The sequence below is a fragment of the Mustela lutreola genome, chromosome 3 (assembly GCF_030435805.1).
Source record: "Mustela lutreola isolate mMusLut2 chromosome 3, mMusLut2.pri, whole genome shotgun sequence".
In the NCBI taxonomy this organism is placed as follows: Eukaryota; Metazoa; Chordata; class Mammalia; order Carnivora; family Mustelidae; genus Mustela; species Mustela lutreola.
In genome coordinates, this window is record NC_081292.1 from 161,002,164 (window position 1) to 161,023,528 (window position 21,365).

The 21,365-nt window shown below is 42.2% G+C and overlaps 1 protein-coding gene across 15 annotated transcripts in view; it reads right to left on the minus strand.

The window, feature by feature from the left end:
* FMNL2 (formin like 2) overlaps nucleotides 1–21,365 on the minus strand; it is a 321,014-nt gene that overhangs the window by 273,890 nt on the left and 25,759 nt on the right. For 2 of the 15 annotated variants that reach the window (XM_059167312.1, XM_059167309.1), the window contains exon 1: nucleotides 8,050–8,423. The exons of 5 other annotated variants lie outside the window; for them this stretch is intronic. In XM_059167312.1, coding sequence (XP_059023295.1) covers nucleotides 8,050–8,196 — 147 coding nt within the window. In that variant the 5' untranslated portion in view covers nucleotides 8,197–8,423. Of the gene's footprint in view, nucleotides 1–8,049; nucleotides 8,428–21,365 lie in introns of those variants that run through there. 8 more of the 15 variants (XM_059167320.1, XM_059167322.1, XM_059167306.1 and 5 more) reach the window with 8 other exon arrangements.

Sequence of the window (21,365 nt, forward strand, 5' to 3'; positions counted from 1 at the left end):
TCCTGAGTCATTTAAGCTGCTCCTAACACCCAGGCGCTCTCCCCCTCTGTGAGAGCTAACCTCAACTGAGGCTTTTCTGGGCTGAACGTAAACATCAACAGGTAGTGCAAAATACAGGCCACTGGAATCTTCATGAATCTTTGTCATCTAAGACAAGATGATAAAACAGAGGCTTCCTGAGTCTTAAAATATTAGCCTAATTATCAGAACAATGAACCTTCTCAATAAAAGGAAAAAAAATTATTTAAGGAAAATGTGCAAAGTCACAGAAATCCAAATCAAGTGCGAGGAAGGACATTCGGTTGGTAAACACCAGGAATAACTTTGAAAGGCAGTTCAAGGATATCTGTCTTAGTTTAAAAACACAAAGACCATTATGCCTGCGTGTCTACAACAAAGTGTGACGGTAGAAGTTCTGGAATTCTCAAGTAGCTCTTGGGCTTATAGAGAGTAGTATTTATAAACCTCATCATGGAAAGCAAGGATCTCTAGGATTACGAGGATCTTAGTCACAAATCCAGAGCTCAAAAGGCAGGTGTGAGAACCAACGTAAACAGAAACAATTTTTTTTTAAAGATTGTATTTATTTATTCACAAGAGACAGAGAGAGAGAGGCAGAAGGAGAGGGGGAAACAAGTTCCCCAAGAAGCAGGGAGCCCGATGCAGGATTCAATCCCAGGACCCTGGGATCATGACCTGAGCCGAAAACCAATGCTTAACCATCTGAGCCACCCAGGCGCCCTGCAACCACTTCTTTTAAGATTAAACATTAAGGGGATGCCTCGATGGTGCAGTCGGCTAAGCATCTGACTCTTGGTTTCCACCTGAGTCATGATCTCAGGGTCCCTCTCCCTCTGCCTCTCCCACTCATGCTCACTCTCCCCTCCAAGTCAAATAAATATTAAAAGAAAAAAAAAATCAAACAGTAAAGAATCTCTTAATTACAACATCAATATTTGTGTAGTAGCAAGCAGTTTTAAAAGCATTGGCAAATGCTGGAATCAGTCCAGGCCCACCTAACACGCAATGTTCAAGCCTCCTAGCTGATAGTGACCTCCACACAGACCAGAAGAGCAGGAGCACCCAGGGGAACTAGGCCATCAGAGAATCAACTGGGTTTTCAACAGGTCCAGCTCAGAGCGGTTTCCGGGTGACTGTTCCAACCCATCCCAAGGGAAAGTGGAGCAGTTAGCGAGTTTTCTGATGCAGTCCTCAACACTGCCTTCTGTGCACTATGTTCAAGAGAAACATACTTGACATCGTGCCTTCTGCCCTGTTACTCAGACCTTTGCTTGACAGACTCAATTAAAAAGCTTTAAAAAACAGCCAAGCATGGAGTGCAAACTCACGTATTAAAATGAACTGAATCACTGAGAGCAGTACAAGCAGGACACCTCGGCTTTCCCTGAGAAATCACAAATCTTCCTCCATTAGGCTCATTTTATAACTTCATTTTTCCCTTATTAAGTTTTTATTTTTTTTAAAGATTATTTATTTATTTGACAAAGAGAAAGAGAGAGGGGACACGAGCAGGGGGAGTGGGAGAGGGAGAAGTAGGCTTCCCCCGGAGCAAGGAGCCAGATGTAGGGCTCGATCCCAGCACCCCAAGATCATGATTTGAGCAGAAAGCAGGTGCCCAACAACTGAGGGGAAAAAGAGTCAAGCATGAAAGAACATAATTGAGGCCTTCAGAGCAACCATCTTGATAGTTCTCAAAAGTCACTTTGAAAAGAACTTTACTAATAAATCACAAAGCTCATGGCTAAAACCACTATTAACATTAAAAAGCAAGGAATCCTGACAGGCAGCTGAGGTAAGCTTTTGCAGATACCACATCAGCTGAATGCAACTTTGCCCCTCAGACTGAGCTCTATTTTGCCTCACACCACCTTGCCCAGCCAAGGTTCCCCCACATCTCCCCGCCTTGGGTCTTCTTCATACAAACTCATCAGGACAGTGAACGTTCTACGACCATCTGGCCAGAGGACATATCACACATGCAGGGAGTATGGTTCTCATCACAGCACAGTTTAAACAACGACCCTAGATCTCAGCAAGGTGCTCCTAAATGGAAGAATTTTGGATTGTGCCTTTCAAATTGTTTTTATTGGAAGCATATTTGTGAGAACAGAGAAGTAAAAGGCCTCCGTCTGAGCTTCAAAGCCGTAAGCACTCATTTCCCACCCAACCCCCAGCCCCTCCCTCCCTCCCTTCTGCCCTCCACGGATGGGATTCTATCTCGTTTTGACCCTCTGGAAGAAAATGTACCTGCCAAAGAACATCACGAGCAAATCACTTCATTCCTGATGCAGACGTGGCTTCTTGCACACATGTGTGCCTTTAGCACCAAAAGCAGAAGCTTCACTGTTTGAAGTTATCCTTAACTCCTTGAACAAACAGGTAGTAGCAGAAGTCAGGAGCAACCCCACCCTCTGCGAGGAGGGGAGTCTCCTACAGCCTCACCATTAAAATTCTCACTGCCGGGGTCCTGTGAATTAGAGCATAGCCTCTGGAGTTGCCTGATAAGAAAGAGTTTTCCCTCTAACATGCTTCTATTATCAATATTAAATTGGACTTATTAGATGAGCTGATTACTGTTTCAGGACTAGGAGTTCAAGGAGTGTCCTTAAAGAAACAAGCAACCTAGGATATCGCTACTTTTCTTTCTTTGGTGGGGGCAACAGGGAGTTTGAGAGAAGATGTTAGAACGCTGGGCAGGCCATGGACCAGGGAAGGCCAACTTTAGCTGAAGGTATGATGCCTTCCTGCACCAGAAGTTCCTGCTTTCCAAAATCCAGAAGAAGACAGTTGTCCCAGGTTTGAAAAAGAACCTGAGGGATGACCCGTTAAAACTACATTCACTTAGCCAAGGACAAATAGTCTGTCTTTCAGCGTAATGTTTAAAGATGCTCTACCACTCATTAAACCTCAAGGAAAGCTCTGCTTCTGCTCTAGGGAACCCAGTCACCCGTCAAAAGAACCCTGCCGCCCTCTCAGTAATGGCAGCCTTCTATCGAACCATACCTCCCACTGCATGGCCTGACCCTCACCTGCCCAGCTCTACTGGTGCCTACGCCCTCGTGCCAGAGGCCTACACTTCAAAAGCCCCAACGTGTACTGGACTCCACAGAAACCGCTAATCGAGACTCTAGAGTGGGAACAAAGCTTCGAAGCATCATTAAGGGAGAGAGAGAGCACGCGAGGAAGAGAGAGAGTGTGTTAGTTTAACCACTTAAGGAACAATGAGAAAACAAGCTCTGGAATCCTTGGTTCCAAACTGAGTACTCTTACTCATCTGTCAAAAGACTTCAAGCAAATCACTTCACTCCTCAGTTTCAGGGGCGCCTGGGTGGCTCAGTGGGTTAAGCCTCTGTCTTCGGCTCAGGTCACGATCTCAGGGTCCTGGGATTGAGCCCCACATCAGGCTCTCTGCTCAGCAGGGAGCCTGCTTCCCTCTCTCTCTGCCTGCCTCTCTGCTTACTTGTGATCTCTGTCAAATAAATAAATGAATGAATGAATGAATCTCAGTTTCATCCTCTGTAAAACAGAGATAAAACTCCTACCGGGCAGAAAGCAGCTATGAAAATTAAGTGCAAAGTAAGCCTTCCGGAAGTGGTAATAATCCCATTTATTATGTCAAAGGGCATTCCAAATGCATACGTATTAGCCAAAAGTGAGATTTTACTGTACACAAGTCTGACAATGAAACCCTAGAAAGGCTGGGGCTCCTGGGTGGCCCAGTCGGTTAAGCGCCTGACTCTTGATTTCAGCTCAGGTTGTGATCTCAGGGCGGTGAGATCAAGCCCCAGGCTGATCAGCCTCCCTGATCATCGGGGAGTCTGCTTGAGCTTCTCTCTCCTGCTCGTGGCATGCGCACATGCTCTCTCTATTTCAAACAATTAAAAAAAAAAAAAAAAAAGAAAGAAATATAAAGGCTGAGATCTGGATAACATATGGTTGCTTCCCTGATGCAGGAAACACACACACACACACACACACATTTTACAAATTCCTAGTTTATGATGTCAAAATTCTCTAAACAAAACAGATGCTAGGGATCAAACAGCATGAAGACTTCTGCTTATTTCTTCACCATAAGTAATCAAGACCCTCCAAGATTAAGTAACTTTATTTCCTGTACGTTTGGGCATAGCTATGAGTTCTTCCACAACCTTCTTGGATTTCCAAGGTTAACGCTTGCAGTAATTTTCGTAAGAAAAGAAAATCAAATCTTCTACAACCATTCTGGAAATATAATTCATAGTAATACATTATTATTAGAATCATGCTATTATTAATAGCAGCTCCTTCTTACAAAGTAATACATTCAGAACCTTTTATAGGTAAGCTTGTACCCTGCTGCACGAAGGGCAAATAATTACCATGGCCAGAAATGAATTCCAGAAGAGAAAGCACACTCTCGCACGAGGAAGTCACAAAGCCCAGAGCCTAACGTAGTACTACCTCCCAAACTACCACCAAACATACAAAAGTCAAGCAACTCCAGAGCCTCCACCTCAAAAGTCTCCTCTAGATGTTCATGCCCACCTGCTCACCCCTTCCCAGGGTGCCTAAGGAAGTAAATTTAACATCAGCGTCTCTCCTCCCAGAAAGCAAGACTCTTCCTTCTCTCTGCCCTCCCGGTCCTCCCCTCACCACACTCCTATTTTTAAGAGCTTTTATAATGCAGGTAGAGCTGAAGCCCCCAGGGACCTTTAGCCAGCTTCTGTGGACATCAGGCTCTCTGTGGAGGTGGGCAGGCTTCCTTCCAACCTCTGTGTGACTTTTCACCTGAATACCCAGAAAACACAGGTGAAGACAGAAAAGATCACTCACGCTTGATTAACCCAAGCTTCCTAGAATCTCTTAATGAAGATTCCAGAAGGATTCACTTCAGGACAGGCAGAAGAAGTGAAGGCAAAGGCACACACACTTTCCTTAAGGGCAACCTCCCCTTGCATGCATCCTGCTGAAGGAGCACCAAAACCTTCAAACAAAGAGGGAGCACTCTGAAGGACCAGTCAACTCTTCGGGAACCATTCATGCGTACGTGTTTCCATGAAGTAGGTCATATCCGTAAGTCCATTTACTTTAACTGCTTCAGAAAGTAGGACACAAGAGTTAAATCTGATATGTCAAGACGTGTTCTGTTACTTGTTATGCTAACTCACCAGGAGTTACGTCGGCTCTTAAAGTGGTCCCTGTAAAACATCACTGCGCTTTATTTTCTAAAAATGCTGCAGCAACTGTGTTAAGTACAGCCATGGGGAAGTTCACAGAAACAGTTCTCACTTTCGCCAAACCATGAGATGCATTTGTAAAAATAAAACAACTGGCATTTCAGGATCCAGAATAAAGGATCTAACTCTTGTGACCCCATGCAGAGTGGGAACCCCAAGGGCAAGAATATGAAACCACTTCTATTCTGCTCTTTTTGCTGAAGAAAAGAACTTCAAATAAGATTGCTGCTGTGAACAAAGATAGCCAAACAAGTAGCTCCTCTTGTTGTTGCCCCGGGAGTGAGCATCCTTGGAGTTCTGGCTTCCCCCCCTCTGCAAGAGGGCATGAGGCAAAGGATGTGTGTGAGCTCATTTATCATAAAACTCCTCTTCCCACAGCAGCCTTGGACCTGATCTAAAATTTAGGCAATACACCATGTCTAAGATTTATGAATACACCATGACAGAGATTCTCAATGTCTCTTGCTCTCCTGGTCTTTTCTGCTCCTCAGGCTACCAGTCTTTGGTGAACTATCATCTTAGGTGTTATCTGTCCCACATGTCTAAATAAATTTCATAGCAATTCAAAAAACAAGTCAGATGTGACCAAACTATGACAAGAAGTATGTACTCATCAACATCCTCTGGCGAGGCTTATTGAGATGAGCACCTCTTGATTTCAAAACAAGGACCCTTTTTACCTTCTTTTCCATTTGAAATAAAAAGACAGGAAGGAACCTCTATTTATTAAGCATCTACTGAGAGCCCCCCCATAAGCATCCTATACATTCTCCCACTCAGTCATGCTAACTTTCCATTTTGCTTATGAACAACTAAAGCTCAGTTTAAGCAGAGAAGGCAAGTATCATCTCCTGGTTGCTGCCCTCCATGCTCTCAAACCGCGGTGTCCCAGCACAGCTCAAGAGACACTGTGCCCAACCAATGACACAGTCACCTACAAACCAACTATATACTGGGTATACAGGGCAGGAAAAAAGGATTTTCCCCATTGATCCAAAACATAATCTTTTAACACAAGTCAGATACAAGCTAGAAGGATGGCTATCACCTCCAGAGTCACTGGCGGACAGCCACTGGAAGGCAAGAGAACAAGCATTCTAGGTGAAGGGAGGAAAAATGAGCAAAGGTACAGAGTGGGAAGAAACCAGGTGTGGAGGGAAGAATGAATGGCTCTTTCAGCCTCACTCCTGCTTCTTCACTCCCGGGCCATAAGACATTCTAAGGTTCCAAAGGACCTCACCATCTTCGGAGAAGTTACTACATATAAGCAGGAGAGCGTGCATAAGGTATGGCTGCCTTGATGAAGACCAGAAAGAGAAAAATCATGCGCAGGCGTGTTCATGGTTTACAGAAGACCTCGGCTGCTCGGTCAGTGCACAAGCTCCCCCAGCAGTGTCCTCACGAAGGCTGACAGGCAGCTCCTCTGGCTCAAACACAAAGATCCAATTTTGCACATACAAATGGTTCACTCATTCAACGCACACATATCGAAAGCCTACTAGGTGCCAGGCACCGTACTAGATGCTAGGGATACAAAGATGAACTCAGCTGATTCTTGACTGCTCAAAGCCCAAGAGAAGCCAGCCACTCTAATTAAAAGGTGATGGGTGCCATGAAAATTAGCAAACAGAGAATGGCTAGTGTCAGTTAACCAGGTCCGTGTTCCAAAGGTAGCAGCAGAAATACTTCCTTAATTCACCCTTCTGTCCACATCTAGGCCTACCTTGGATAGGGCTGTGTCTATTTCTACTTTATGCACTTGTGGGCTCTTCACAAGGCTACCATTTTCACAGATTTCATTTCATTTTTCTAGGACTACAACATCTAAGAAAAATAATCAACTAGATGGGGATAAGGGAAGGTCCTTCCAACAAACGCCTTTATACCAATTCTGTATAGTGGCCCACATCTGTGTGATCTATTATTTAGTCAAGAGAGTCACCTCAAAATTGTCAAGCCAAAATGCACAGTATCTCTGTCCTCCCCAATATTTAAGACTCCCTTTCCACTAAGTTTTTTGCTTTTTTGTTTGTTTGGTTTTGTTTGTTTGTTTTTTTTAAAGCATTCCCCTTACCATAGCAAAGCTAGGAATATGGCACCTACCTGGTCCCAGGAAGAGAATAGTATTTCTTAAAACCCTTCCAGTATGACTACTTCCTTAGCAGGTGGTTAAAATATTTGGATTTTAAAAAGACAACTTGGTAAAAATGATTTAAGACCCTTAAAAACACTAGATCCAAGTTCAAAAGCAAAATTAAAAAGTGAGGAGCTCAACAAACAAAGAAAAATTTACCCTATTCCAACTTCACTTAGTCAAGCACAGATCTGTACACATCAAGACAGCCAGATACCTAACTCCAATAAACTAACTGATAACAATTTGGAAACGTATTTGCCTCATTACAAATCATCACAGTCTTAAATGAAGTTACTGCACTCAGGCTACCCAACAGTCCTATGAGAGTTCACCAACAATGCGGAAGCACTCACAGTGGGTTACGGGGTAAACCAACAGAGTGTGGTAACCATGTCCCCAGCTGCCACATCCCAGCACCTGTGCTAACATAGGAGTGCGGCTTCCTATTTAAAAAGGCTCATCCCTAGCACTGGGGCCCACTGCATAGACCTTTAAAACATCATTAACAGTCTCTAAATAAATATCCCTTCTTCATCAGCAGGGCTCAACATTACTCTGCAAATTGAAAAGTTTGCCCCCTACCGCTGTCTTTTTTCTCCCTTTTTTTTTTTTTTAAACAAGACAGCACCTGTAAACAGTGTACAGAGAGAAGGACAGAAAACTGGATTTCACCTCCTTTCCTCTGCCCAGGCCTATTCCATAGTTGTTCCATTCGTCCTTCCGCAGACGTTCCCTCTCAATAGCTGGAATAGGTTCTCTCACATAACCTGCTCCAAGGAACACCTCCTCTCCCTCTTGGCATCTCTCTAGAAAACTCATTCCATGAAGCACCTCGTTCAGAGCCCACCCGTTAAAGAGGAGGCTAAGAACTTACACTGGTGTAACGAGCCGTCTACACAGCCCCTCAGGCTTAGGCTTTCAGTAAATCCACTACCCAAGCAGGAAGGCACCCAGGCCATGCATTACCCTCCCCACTTCCACATGAGGAACTGGGATCCCCTCCAAAGCAGAAACCACACTGTGATCATTCTGCATTCTCAGCAACTTCCACAGACAATGTTTAATTAATAAGAAAGCAAGAAAGGGATGTGGAGTGGTGGAAGAGAATAAACATGAGGTCTTTTTGCTACTAACTCAATGCTGAGAAGAAAATACAAAGAGAAACAGAAGACGAGGTGAAACAAAAATACATATGACAAACACCTAGTTACTCACACCCAAATGCGATCAGCATGACAGGCTGATTAGCCCATGTTAGGATCTGGACGTACAGTCATTCCAGAACTAAGAAAAAACTAGAATTCTGGAAATGATGTATAAATCTTGTTTAGATATTTGTATAAATAGAAAACAATATTGAAGTGTTAAATACTCCTCAGAGCAAACTCAATTCAAACACATTCTTTCTAAACGATCCTGCTTGACAAGATGCCTGCATATCAACTTTCACCCAAACACAAATCAATCCCTGTGATTTGGTGAATGTCTGGAAAGCTGGTGAGATTGTTTACAGGGTAAACAGAGGCTAACTTTACCTTGTACCTTGTAAGTTTGAAACTTTAAGAAGACTCAAACAAATATCTGAACAAAGATCCTATTGTGGGTCATTACTGCAGGTACCAACCATTTTGGCAATCCAAAGCAAGGGAATAAGAGTTCTAGCCTTACCAAGATTCATATGAATGAAGCTATTGAAGTTTCTACCACCGGTAAGAATGTTCTATAGCTACGCTGGCCAATGTGGTAGTCATTAACCATCTGTAGTCTTTGGGTACTTGAAATGTGACTAGCGCAGTTGAGAAACTGAATTTTTAGTTTTGAATTTAATTAATTTACATCTAAAGAGCCACATGTGTGCTGGTGGCTACCATATTGGAGAAAACAGCTACAGAAGAGGAAAAAGAAATGCATTAAATTTCAAAAACAACTCTTTAAGAAAGGACAGATTCTTATCTGTAAGTCTAAAAAAAAGACCAGGTGCCTATCTAAGAATTTTAACGCTAAGACAGACCTTCAAGACCCAGCAAAGGAAGTGAAGTCACATCCAAGGTCAAATAAATACTAACAGTTACAACCTAGGCTGGCCCTCCCCACCAATCTCTCTCCACAACAGTTTGCCTAGAAGTTCCTCGATGAACCAGCTGAAAAAGGAAATTAATATTTTCAAATAATCATATGTGTCAGTCACTGTGTCACAGGTCCTTCACAACTGAGGTCATTGTTTCATCCTCACTACAATTCTGACAAGTAGCCATCACTATTCGTATTAAGTAATTCTACAGAGATTGAGAAAAACTAGATTCCAGCTCTGACCTCTGCAACTCCAGAGAGCAGGTTATTTCCACAGGACCATACTATGTCCTTCTCACGATTCCTACCAGTCCTCTGAGCCCCAGACTCTCAATGAAGTAGCTGATCCCATGCTCCCAAAGTTACCAAAATCTGGCGCTCTCCACCTAGAATGCTGGAAATTTACATTTGTCCTAACCAAGCAAAAGATGGTCTCCCATTCCCAAGAGAGCAAAAGTTAAGTTCCATTTCTCCAGCAAAAGTTAAGTTCCATTTCTCCAGCAAAAGTTAAGTTCCATTTCTCCAGCTTCCTTGAATATCTTACTACATTCAACCCTACAGCAGGGCTGCCTCTGAGAAGAGAATGAAGCAAGAGCTCACCACAGCCAACAGGTACTCATTAATCCTCACTAATGTCTGCAGGAGGTCACCACTTTCAGTAATGACATCAGTCTTCCCCTACAGATGAGGCGGCTGGCAGGCTGAGCATCCAGAAGGCCACGCCACACAGCTGTGCCTGAATTCTCCATTCCTCAGATATCACTGGCTCAAAACTCCTTCCTCAATTCCTGACAGTCCATGTGACCCCTTGCAGAACACTCCAGGGCAGATCTCCCTGGCTCCAGAGGAATCCTCTCCCCCTCACCATACCGGAGACACATACAGAGTTCCAATGATCCTGGCACTGGAAGCCTCAGGTAGAAACAAAACGAGAGTAACTCCCTAGAAAACACACAAAAACTTGTCAATCAGTTACTCACAGCAACACCATTTAGGTAACCAAACACATAAGCAACTCAATATCCATCAGCTGAAATACAGATATTAAAAAAAAAAAATGGGGTCTATCTGGGGCGCCTGGGTGGCTCAGTCTGTTAAGTAGCTCTTGATTTGGGGCTCGGGACATGATCTCAGGGTTGAAGCCCACATTGGGCTCCACGCTCAGCAGGGAGCTGCCTTGAGGATTCTCTCTCCCCCTTTAGCTCTGACCCTCCCCCCCCACTTGTATGCTCTAAATTAAATAAATCCTTTTAAAATGGAATCTATCCATACAATGGAATATTATTCAGCCATTAAAAGGGGTTGAAGTACTGATAAATGTTACAACACAGATGAAATTTGAAAACCTCCTGTTAAGTGAAATAGCCAAGTTACAAAAGGTCACATAACATCTGACTCCATCTATGTGACATACTAAGTACATCTATAACGACAGAAAGTAGAAGAGTGGTTCCTAGCAGCTAGGAGGAGGGGGAAGTAGAGACTGACTGCTAATGGGTAAGGGGCTTCTTTATGGTGTGATTCCATTGCTCCAAAATTAAACACTGGCAATGGCTGCACAGCATATATTCAAAATCACGGAGTTACAGATTTTTAAAGAGGTGAATTTTATGGTGTATGGATTATATCTTAAAGATTTGGTTTTTTTGTTTTTTTGTTTTTTAAACAAAACAAAACAAAACAGCTGGTAAGGTAACAGTAACAAAGTAATGGCTGGAGCCCAGAGGGGTAGAACTCAACCCAGCTATAGTTAAACTTTTAATTAAAATGAGAAAGCCACATGGTGATATTTTCCAGAAGTCTTCCCTAAATTCGGATTCAAACTTCACAAATTTCCTTCCACTGAAACTTTAAAAACACAAAGGTCAGGCTCCTGGGTGGCTCAGTGGGTTAAGCATCTGCCTTCAGCTCAAGTCATGATCCCAGAGTCCTGGGATCGAGCCCCCACATCACGCTCCCTGCTCAGCGGGGAGTCTGCCTTCTCCCTCTCCCACCACACCTCCCCACTGTTCATTTGCATGCTTGTGTGCACACTCTCTCCCTAATAAATAAAATCTAAAAAAAATTAAAAACCACATACAAAGGTCAAAGAAAAGTCCAGATCCTCTCTAACTTATAGATAAGCAAACTAAAAGTTTAAAGATTTCCTCAGAGATAAAGAAACTAACTCCCACATACACACATTTAATTTTAGATGACCCAGGGAGAGGTCAGAAAAACCTTTTTGTAAACTTCTTATCTGAAAAACTTGACATTTCCAGCTACAATTTTTTTCTCCTATATATGAATGGATTAGACTAGATCATAATCAGTCACAGAGTACATACCATGTGCCCAGTCCTGCTCTCACACAATCTTACAAAACTTAATCCTCATAACCCCCATCTGTAGGAATGAGATTTAGGGTTAGATGGGCTCCTGCTGCAGGGCCCATGCCTCGTCTTCAGGGTCCAGAGAGCTACCATTGTAGCAAAGCTGGCCGGCAGTGCATGACCGATGGGACTTGAATCGTCTGGTCTCCAACAGCTCATTGGTGCTCTGGATTCTACTTCTCATTCACTGCAAACTGATAAAATCTCAAAGCTCTCCCTCTGTGAAAAGGTTCTATAACTAGAATAGGTAGTACTATCCTTGGGCACTAGCAAGTAATAAAACTCAGCCTTCCAATGACCTAACTCATTAGAGAAACAAAAACAACTCTATGAGTTGTTTGTATGAAAAATGTATGTATGAAATATATATATACAAACACATATATATGAAGAGCTATAACAACCTCTCATATCCACTGATGGAAAACTATAGTTCCAGATCAACAGCAACAGTGAAAAAAGGTTGACTGTGTGGGGGCCTAAACCATGACAGCTAGGAGGGAACAGGGACAGAGTAAGGGCTGCCGACTCACTTCCTCTCTCTGATTTCAGCTGCTGAACAAAACCAGACATAAGAGCAAGGCAGCCTCAGGTAGGGTCCATAAAGGTGAGCTGGATAAGGAGAGGGTTGCACAGAACAGTGTGGAATGGATCTGGGGCCAAAGGAAAAGAAACAGCACACGGGATCACAGGCCATGAGAATGATGTGGCAGCCACCAAGCATTACCTGAATCACTCCTCGAATAAAAGGGAGGGAGGTCTGACCAAATGGGAGTGATGTGGTGCCCATAGTAAATCAATTGCCCAGCATGTTCTCACATGCCCTTCCCTTGCTCAGTCTATCTAGCTGGTCAGGCTTCACTCGAGATATTTAATAAGTATAAAGTCATTAAAATGAAGACTTTCCAGCTACCTATCTCATTTTAATCCTAGTTATCTACTTTTTTTCCCAAACACCTCAGCAGAAACAACCCGTCAGTTCAACTCGTTTTTTTTTTAAAGATTTTTATTTATTTATTTGACAGAGAGAGAGATCACAAGCAGGCAGAGAGGCAGGCAGAGAGAGAGGAGGAAGCAGGCTCCCCGCGGAGCAGAGAGCCCGATGCGGGGCTCGATCCCAGCACCCTGGAATCACAACCTGAGCCGAAGGCAGAGGCTTTAACCCACTGAGCCACCCAGGCTCCCCACAACTCATATTTTTGAAACTCCTATTTACAACTGAAACAAGATCATCACTCAGCTTTCGGGAATTGTCAAAGTATTATCTGACGAAGGATGTCTAAGTGCTAAGACCAAGTAAATGATTTTTGTTACAAATGCATGGTTGAATATATTACAGAGCCCTGATGACCACAACCACCCTCACCCATATGCCAAGAACAACAATTTCTCTCCCTCTTAGCACTTGGAAAAAACAATACCCCAACCTCAAAATGGTTAATTCCCTACCCCACTCTTCTGAATTTAGGGTAAAGGATTTCCCCCTTGCAGCCTACTTCTTTATGCTAAAGCTGTTCCTAAGCCTCTTTGTTCATTCAACTCTATTAATATAATGACCCTTACCATACATAATGGAGATATTTTCTACCCTGAACACCACTCTGAAAGGAAAAAGTACCTAAAAGCAAAGCCTCTATACACCCAGAATTTTGCAAACCAACTACAGTTTCAAATGTTCTTTTCTACTGTCGGCCTAACCAATCCCCAAGTCTAGGGAATTCTATTTTGTATGCCAAGAACATCTAGCCTACTGTGCCCTGATTTTTTTTTCAAGACAAAAAAAAAAAAAAAAAACAAAAAAAACCTGTAAAGTAGAGAAATCACACTTCGTAACTTCATAACACATCCCAGACTTCTAAGAGTTAAAAAAAAAAAAATCTTCCCTATCTAGGGATTTCCTTTAAAATACCACCAAGCTCAAGTGCTTCCAAAACACCAAACTCATGTCTACTCTTCTATCTATATTCTGGCACAAGGTCAAACTCTCCCAAACTGTTTGTGGAGAAATCTTCCACCTGTCATGAGGGACCAGATTTTTCCCATCACCATTAAATAAATGCCCAAAGAGAGCTTCTTTTAAAAGACTGATTCCAAAAACCTCAAGTTCAAGAATTAGACTTGATTGGTCTCATAACATGTAATATCCTCTAGAAAGAGAACAGCCCATGTTTAACAGAATTCTAGGGGAAGAGGAGCAATAAAGTAAACTTGGCTTAAACCTTTCCTTTTATGGAGCAGAGAACTGGTGCAGAGAGAGAGGAAATGACTTGTTCCAAGTCACACAACCAGTTCGTGTGAAGGCTGGAACCAGAACCCTCATCCCTGACGTGGGTCCCGGACTGTCAGACTCCACCATCTTCTTTATATGCCCAACAGAGCCACCGTAAGGTAGGAATGGTGCTTATGGCTTCTGACTCCCAGCCAATCAGCATGCAGCGTTTGAACAAACGAACCTCCACCTCCTTCAGGGAAGAGCCCTCCCAGACCTACACATTTTGAAGATTTGTAGGATTTGTTTGAGGAATGCAAACAAATTCAATAAAATGAGGTATCAAAGGCAGGACCTCAAGCAAACACACCTCACTGTACAACGAAAGCCACATTTAAGGCGAGCACACTGTAACTTAACTGCAAGGCCAGCACTCGTCCAAGTCTTATTTGCCAACCAGCCTCACGGCTTTTCTAAGTACTAATTTGGACTTCAGTAAGATAGAGAAACCTGTCATGCTCATTAAATTACAATCTCTCCTTAAGGTCAGAAGACTCTTCCTATCCTCAAATGAGCATGTGCCTTTCCTCAGATTGTTATCAGCCAACAACAAAAAAAGGAGCTAAACAGTTTTCAAGGAAAACTAAGAAAGCAACTCCACCTTAGGTGACCGAAGTATGGGCTATAACGAATCACAATCTGCTGAGAAGAACAGCTCTTGCCTGGTATTACTCACTGGTCACTGTTTAGGCTCCGCAGAGGAAACTGCAAAGAAGTCCTGAGAAGTGCAAGGTCAGCCGTCAAGATCTTGCCAAGGTAAAAATACAATGGGGGGAGGTCAAGGTCTTCATCAAGGCAAGTTTAAGCCCAGAATGTAAACTCTGCACTAACATGTAGAAGGCATCCCAAAAATAAACATGGGTCATTTGTCAGATGCAATAATGAACTTTCTCCCACAGGACTTTATGTCAAGCTCAAAAATCTAAAAGTAAACCCAAACCTCCAACTATCAAGACGATAACCATGAATTCACAATAGCTGCTGTGCAGAGTTTATTTAAGCTATCTATGGCAGGCAACTGACCAAATTTACAAAAGACTCTTTCATATAATTAGGAGATTATAAACAATAAATATGCCTCAAATACCAAGTCAGACTCTTCACTGGTGGACCTCTAATTATAGTTCATCTCCCTACAGAGTCATCTTAGAGCTCCAAAATTTTTAACAGTAATACATGTCGCTAGTAATACAAGCCAGTTAGTGTATTATACATTTATAGTAACTTAAATACTTTCGTTAGCCATAAAAAAAATCTTTATCCGAATACTTATGAGTTCTCCCAACTAAACTGAGAACTCTTGTCTTTCACATATTCTACTTCATGTGTGAAATTTGTGTTATCTGGCCCTTAGAAAGAGAAAAGCATCTAAGAAAAAAAAAAATCAAGCATCCTTCTGTGGTAGCCAAGCCTCCAAGATAGTCCCCCCAAATCCTAGCCTCTTGGTATCGATGCCCTTGTACAGTTACCACTCATAAGGAACAGGGCTGACTTGTGTTACCAACTGGACATCACAAAAGTGACGGTATAGGACTTCCAAGCGAGGGAATAAAAAACATTGCATTTTCCATCTTTCTGTCTCTCAGATTGGCTTGCTTCGGGGAAATCCAACCACCATGTTGTGGGGACAAGCAAGCAGTCCATGGAAACACCTTCGCTAAGAGGCACTGAGACATCCTGGCAACAGTCAGCAGCAACAGCCTTATCAATTGAGACACTCTGAAGTGAATCATCCCCCCCACCCCTCCACCCCCCCACTCTGCCCCCAAGCAAGCCTTCATGTGCTGGCAGCCCCCTCAAGGTCTGCAACCTCCCAAGACATCCTGAGGCAGAACCATTCAAATTCAGAAATGAAGATAATGTCTACTATGGTTTTCGAGCTGCTAGGTTGTGAAGTAATTTGTCACACAGCAATAAACTACTAATATACATTTTCTGATGAAATCAAATTTCCAGAAACGAAAGTGTAGCATCTTCTGTTTTTAGTTATTTTTAATTTTGTCCTTTCCAACGGCTCAAGTGGCTCCTATCTCTTCTTGATCAACTCTTCCCCGCAAAGAATGCATCACTTCGAAGGGACCAACTCCTCTCAGTTACAGCCAACCTCTTCACAACATGAACACATGCTGGATGTTACGGCTGAAAATCCCCTTTAACAAGCTCTATCAATATACACCAATCTCATGCTAATAAAAATTCATATTATTTGAAGGGATATAAAACAATAACTATGTGTACACAAGTATTTAGACACCTGAACTTTCCCTCGTTTAAGTCAAATCCCTAAACTTCTACTGACCCGTCCATCTACTCTCCTTCCCCTCGGGCTTCATTCCTCTACCCCACACTCCTTAAACTGGGCAGAGAAGAAACCAACTGTAACTACAAAATCACAAAGACCCAAGGAGATGCATATAAATAGTCAAACAATAGTTCATCATTTGTTATAAATGCCTTACATGAAGCATTTGATTTTTATAGCATCTCTAGGAAGGAGGAAAAGCTGCTTCCCCCAGCTTAAAAAAAAAAATTGGGCAATGGCTGTTTTCCAAAGAGCACAGAAGCAGTAAGAACCTTGAAGTTCCGCATCCTGGCATTCTTTCACACTAACTCAGACGCCATCTGCCTGCCTAGGGAAAGAGAAATGCTTTCATGTTAACTAGGTACATGTCCAGTCATGGAAGGCTAAATTGCATGTCTCAGTGGCTTAGGCAATCACATGCAGTGTTTGCACAAATGAACCTCTACTCCTTCAATGGAGAGCCTTCCCAGACCTACAAATTTTGAGGATTACCAGGGATGCAAACAAATTCAATAAAATGAGGTATCAAAGGCAGGACCTCAAGCAAACACACCTCACTGTACAATGAAAGCCACACTTAAGGCAAGCACACTGTAACTTAACTGCAAGGCCAGCACTCATCCAAGTCTTATTTGCCAACCAGCCTCACGGCTTTTCTAAGTACTAATTTGGACTTCAGTAAGATCGAGAAACCTGTCATGCTCATTAAATTACAACCCAACAAGGTAATGCCAAACCTACAACCTTGGGTAAATGTGAGAGAAAGCAATGAATGAATTAATCACTAATGTCTCCTCCCTTTGTGACTATGCTAAAATGAATCCTGAAGGTGCCAAGTTTCCCCAACTCTGATATTTTAAAATCACAGAAACATCCTTTAGAAAAGTGGGGGTAGGGAGACTTATGGGGCTCAGTCATTTGAGTGTCCAATTCTTGATTTCGGCTCAGGCCATGATCTCAGGATCCTGAGGAAGAGTCCCTCGCATCGGACTCCAAGCTGGGTATGGAGCTTAAGGTACTCTTTCTCTCTCCCTCTCCTCTCCCTCTACCCCTCCCCACCCTGCTCGAGCTCCCATAAGTGCACTCTCAAATTTTAAAAGAAGGGAGGGCATCATTTAAAGAATCACTTTAAAATATGTTGCCTAGACTACTGTCCCTTTCTCAATTGGATACTCTATTGCAGAAAACTAAGGAGCATCTCATTTAGAGCTACAACTTACAATAAATTCAAGGACATCCAGATTAAAAATAAGCAAAAGAGGTATCATCTCTGCTGCCTTTAAAAATTTTTTTTTACCAAAGAGGACATGTTTTATGGCTTTATTTTTCCTTCAACAAAACTGAAATTTTATATAAATGAGAGGTGGATAAAGTTCTGATATTCAAAAATCAGGGAAAATGTTAATTCTTCAAGGAATTCTTCGAATCTCAAAACCAAAAGACATATAAAAACACCTTGAACATTAAACTCCTTATTTCCTATTTGACTGACGTACTCTCAATAGTTCTTCTGCTTTGGATCATTCCCTTCCCTCCCTTCTTGCTTCCCTTTATTAAATTCTCCTCTCCAGGGCACCTGGGTGGCTCAGTGGGTTAAGCCTCTGTCTTCAGCTCAGGTCATGATCTCAGGGTCCTGGGATCAAGTCCAGAATTGCGCTCTCTGCTCAGCAAGGAGTCTGCTTCCTCCTGTCTCTCTCTGTCTCTCTCTCTGCCTGCATCTCTGCCTACTTGTGATACCTCTCTCTCTGTCAAATAAATAAATAAATAAATCTTTATTTTAAAAATCCTCTCCTTTCTCTCTCTCTTTTAAAATAAGCCTAAAGTACCAACCAAAAGAGACTCAAGACCACTAGTCCACTTGTTCCATCCTTCAGAAACAAGAGGAGGAACCAGTACTTTTGGGGTTTGAAGTTCCCTCAAGGAAGAATTAGCTGCTGTTTTTACTGCTTAAAAAGTAACTTCAAAATGAAAGTGAAAATATAGCCAAATGCCTTAGATCTTAAGAGTAAGAACATAAAATACATGGATCAGAAATTATTTTGCTGACTTAGTAGCAACCAGACCCTGACAAGGGTATTTTGCCCATTTTAGAAATATTTTGTAAAAATCATCTAGGAAACAGAGACCAGAAGCATTATAGGATAAAAGGCAATCCTCTCTATGAGGAGACAGTGTACAACCTTCAGTTATTAAGCTTAAGAAGAGAAGGCTACAAGGCACCCAAATCATCATCTTCAATTCCACAAAAATTTATATACAAAAGATGGTCTCCAGATGTTCCCCATCACCTCTGAGTAGAAAACAAATGGAGAAAAGGCTCAAACTTCAGCAAAAGTGCCCTGAGACCCCAGGTCCCTGCACAGCAGGTGAACTACTCTGGTAACTCTCAAACACTGCATTAACACACACATGACTCGCTTATGGAATCCTGTTAAAATACAGATGGAGTCAGTTAATTCAAAACAGGAAGTGAAAATCTGCATTTCTATCGAGTTCCCAGGTGACCCGGATACTCTTAAACCTGAGCAGAAAGAGCTATACCACAGTTCATTCTGGCTGTCAGTTCAGTTCAACAGGGTTCCCACAAAACTGCCTGGGCTACACCCACTGGTATTGATCAAGAAGCTAGCCCAAAGGGAACAAATCACATAAACCTTCTTCATTGAAGAGCTTTAAGATGGAAATTACAAAGAACACTGAAAAGTTACTGTTAAATACCAGAATACAAAGTTTCTTTGAACAGGTTCCTAGAGCCCTGAGGTGTGGTTTGAACCTGGTGGAAAGGAAGCAAGACAGATGAGCTCACACACCTGGAAGACAAACTAATTTCACAATCCCCTTCCAACCTGTTTTACAAATTACCAGTGCTCTTGGGGATCCAAGAGATACTCCAAGCAGCAATGCCTCCGATGCAGAAATTATGGCTTAAGAACTCTGTCAACTAAAATATAGAACATTTCAGTTGCAAAGGCATTCAAGGTGTAAAACAGGAACTGTTTAGTGTGGTAATTCACCTTTTTGTAGCCTAATTCTGAGGAGTCTCTAGCAATTAGTTACATTTTTATCACAAAATAAGAACATAAATCTCACTAACCACCTGCAGTCCAGACTGACAATATCAGTAAGAGGGCAGCCTCCCACATGGAACAAGTAAAATAAAACCATTGCTAGAGCATTTAAACCAGGATACACCACATTTGGAGCTGCATCTCCTTCAGAAGTAATGGTCTCTGTGCACAGACCACGCATCTTGTCAAGTACACTTTATTATGCCCAATCCTGGAATAGGCAGTGTCCAGCACAGAGTACATGTTTAATAAATGTTAACAGAGACAAATGCAGTTCTTATCTTTATGGGAGAATTTCAGTACATCCAAAAATCTCAATCTATCTTTATCCTCTAGATGGTCTACCCAACTGGCCCAGTCTGTTGGCTATACCAACAATGTGCCAATTTCCCAGGCTCAAGTAAACACAGAAATATTCTCTTCTCTGACGTTCTATTGGATCAAGGTTCTGAACATTGGATCTGCAGACCTCTGGTAGTTTAGTCTATGAACAGGTTTTTGGAAATGCATGTTAATTTTTACAAGTAGAACTATATGCCACCTCTGGAATGTCATTGTCTTTACATCTTTGTAAATGTATACAATGCCCCAGCACATCACCATCCCCCCAAAAATCTTCACTGAATAAAACAGTAAGTCACATGTTATGTGCTGGGCACATAGTAGGTATGCAATAGCCTATGCTATTAAAAGGATTAAAAGGTTTTCAAAAATACTTGTACTTCACTTGATATCTCAATTCTCTAAGTCCTCATGGCTTAAATATATTACTTAAGGTTTATAAGAGGGATGTTCCAGACAAGGGAGAAAGAAGAAAATGAAAAACAAAAACCTGTTTTCAAGAACACTTTTTTTTTTTAAAAGATTTTATTTTTATTTTTTTTTTTAAGATTTCATTTATTTATTTGCCAGAGAAAGAGAGAGAGAGAGAGCACAGGGAGGCCAAATGGCAGCAGAGGCAGAGGGAGAAGCAGGCTCCCCGCTGAGCAAGGAGCTGGGATCATGACCTGAGCCGAAGGCAGCCGCTTAACCAAATGAGCCACCCAGGCGTCCCAAAAAAGATTTTATTTTTAAGCAATCTCCATACCCAACATGGGGCTCGAACTCAGAACCCTGAGATCTAGAGTAGCATGCTCCATCTGAGCCAGCACGGCACCCCTCAGGAACCCATTATTAACAAATTTCCCTCTGCAGGGGAGACAATTCTGACCTCTCAGTAACAACACAGCAAACAGCCCAGATAAAAATTTGCTTGAATAAAGCTGGATTTATTTCAGATACTAAACAGAAACATTGTAGAAGAAACTTATTTATGTAAGATCAAAGTCTCAGACTAATTCCAAGATCCGAGTTAGTCTCTCCTAGTTGCACAATTCACCATTTTGCCAGGAAAAGCACCCCAAACATATCTAAATAGATTAATTTATTGGAAATCCTAGTCATGGAGCCGCTTCAGAAATTCTGCCAAATTTGCTATTGCTGCATTAGATTTTTCTCAAGATATGTTTTATGGTTCCCTCATGTTTTGGTTTAAAAGCCTGGCTCTCTGGCTGATATCATGACAACACGGAATGGCAGAACAAGAAAGCCTGAAGACAAAACTACCAACATTTTCTCTCATTCACCCCTCAGGTAACAGACTATGAAATAACTCCACGTACGTTCTGTAGGCCCTTGTAAGGAAAAAACAAACAGTATTTGCTGACTGAATTTTAGCCTTAATGTTTATGGATCTGGTAGAAATTCCTAAAGGATGTGAAAATTTCACTGAAAATGACCAAACATGGCCTGAATTTCTAAGGAATCCAATGCTTACCCCCTGCTTCTGCTTTCTGTGGCTGAAGTCACCCTTCCTCAATTAACACACGTAAGAGGAAGAAAAGCCCCCTGAGAAGACAAGTGTCTGA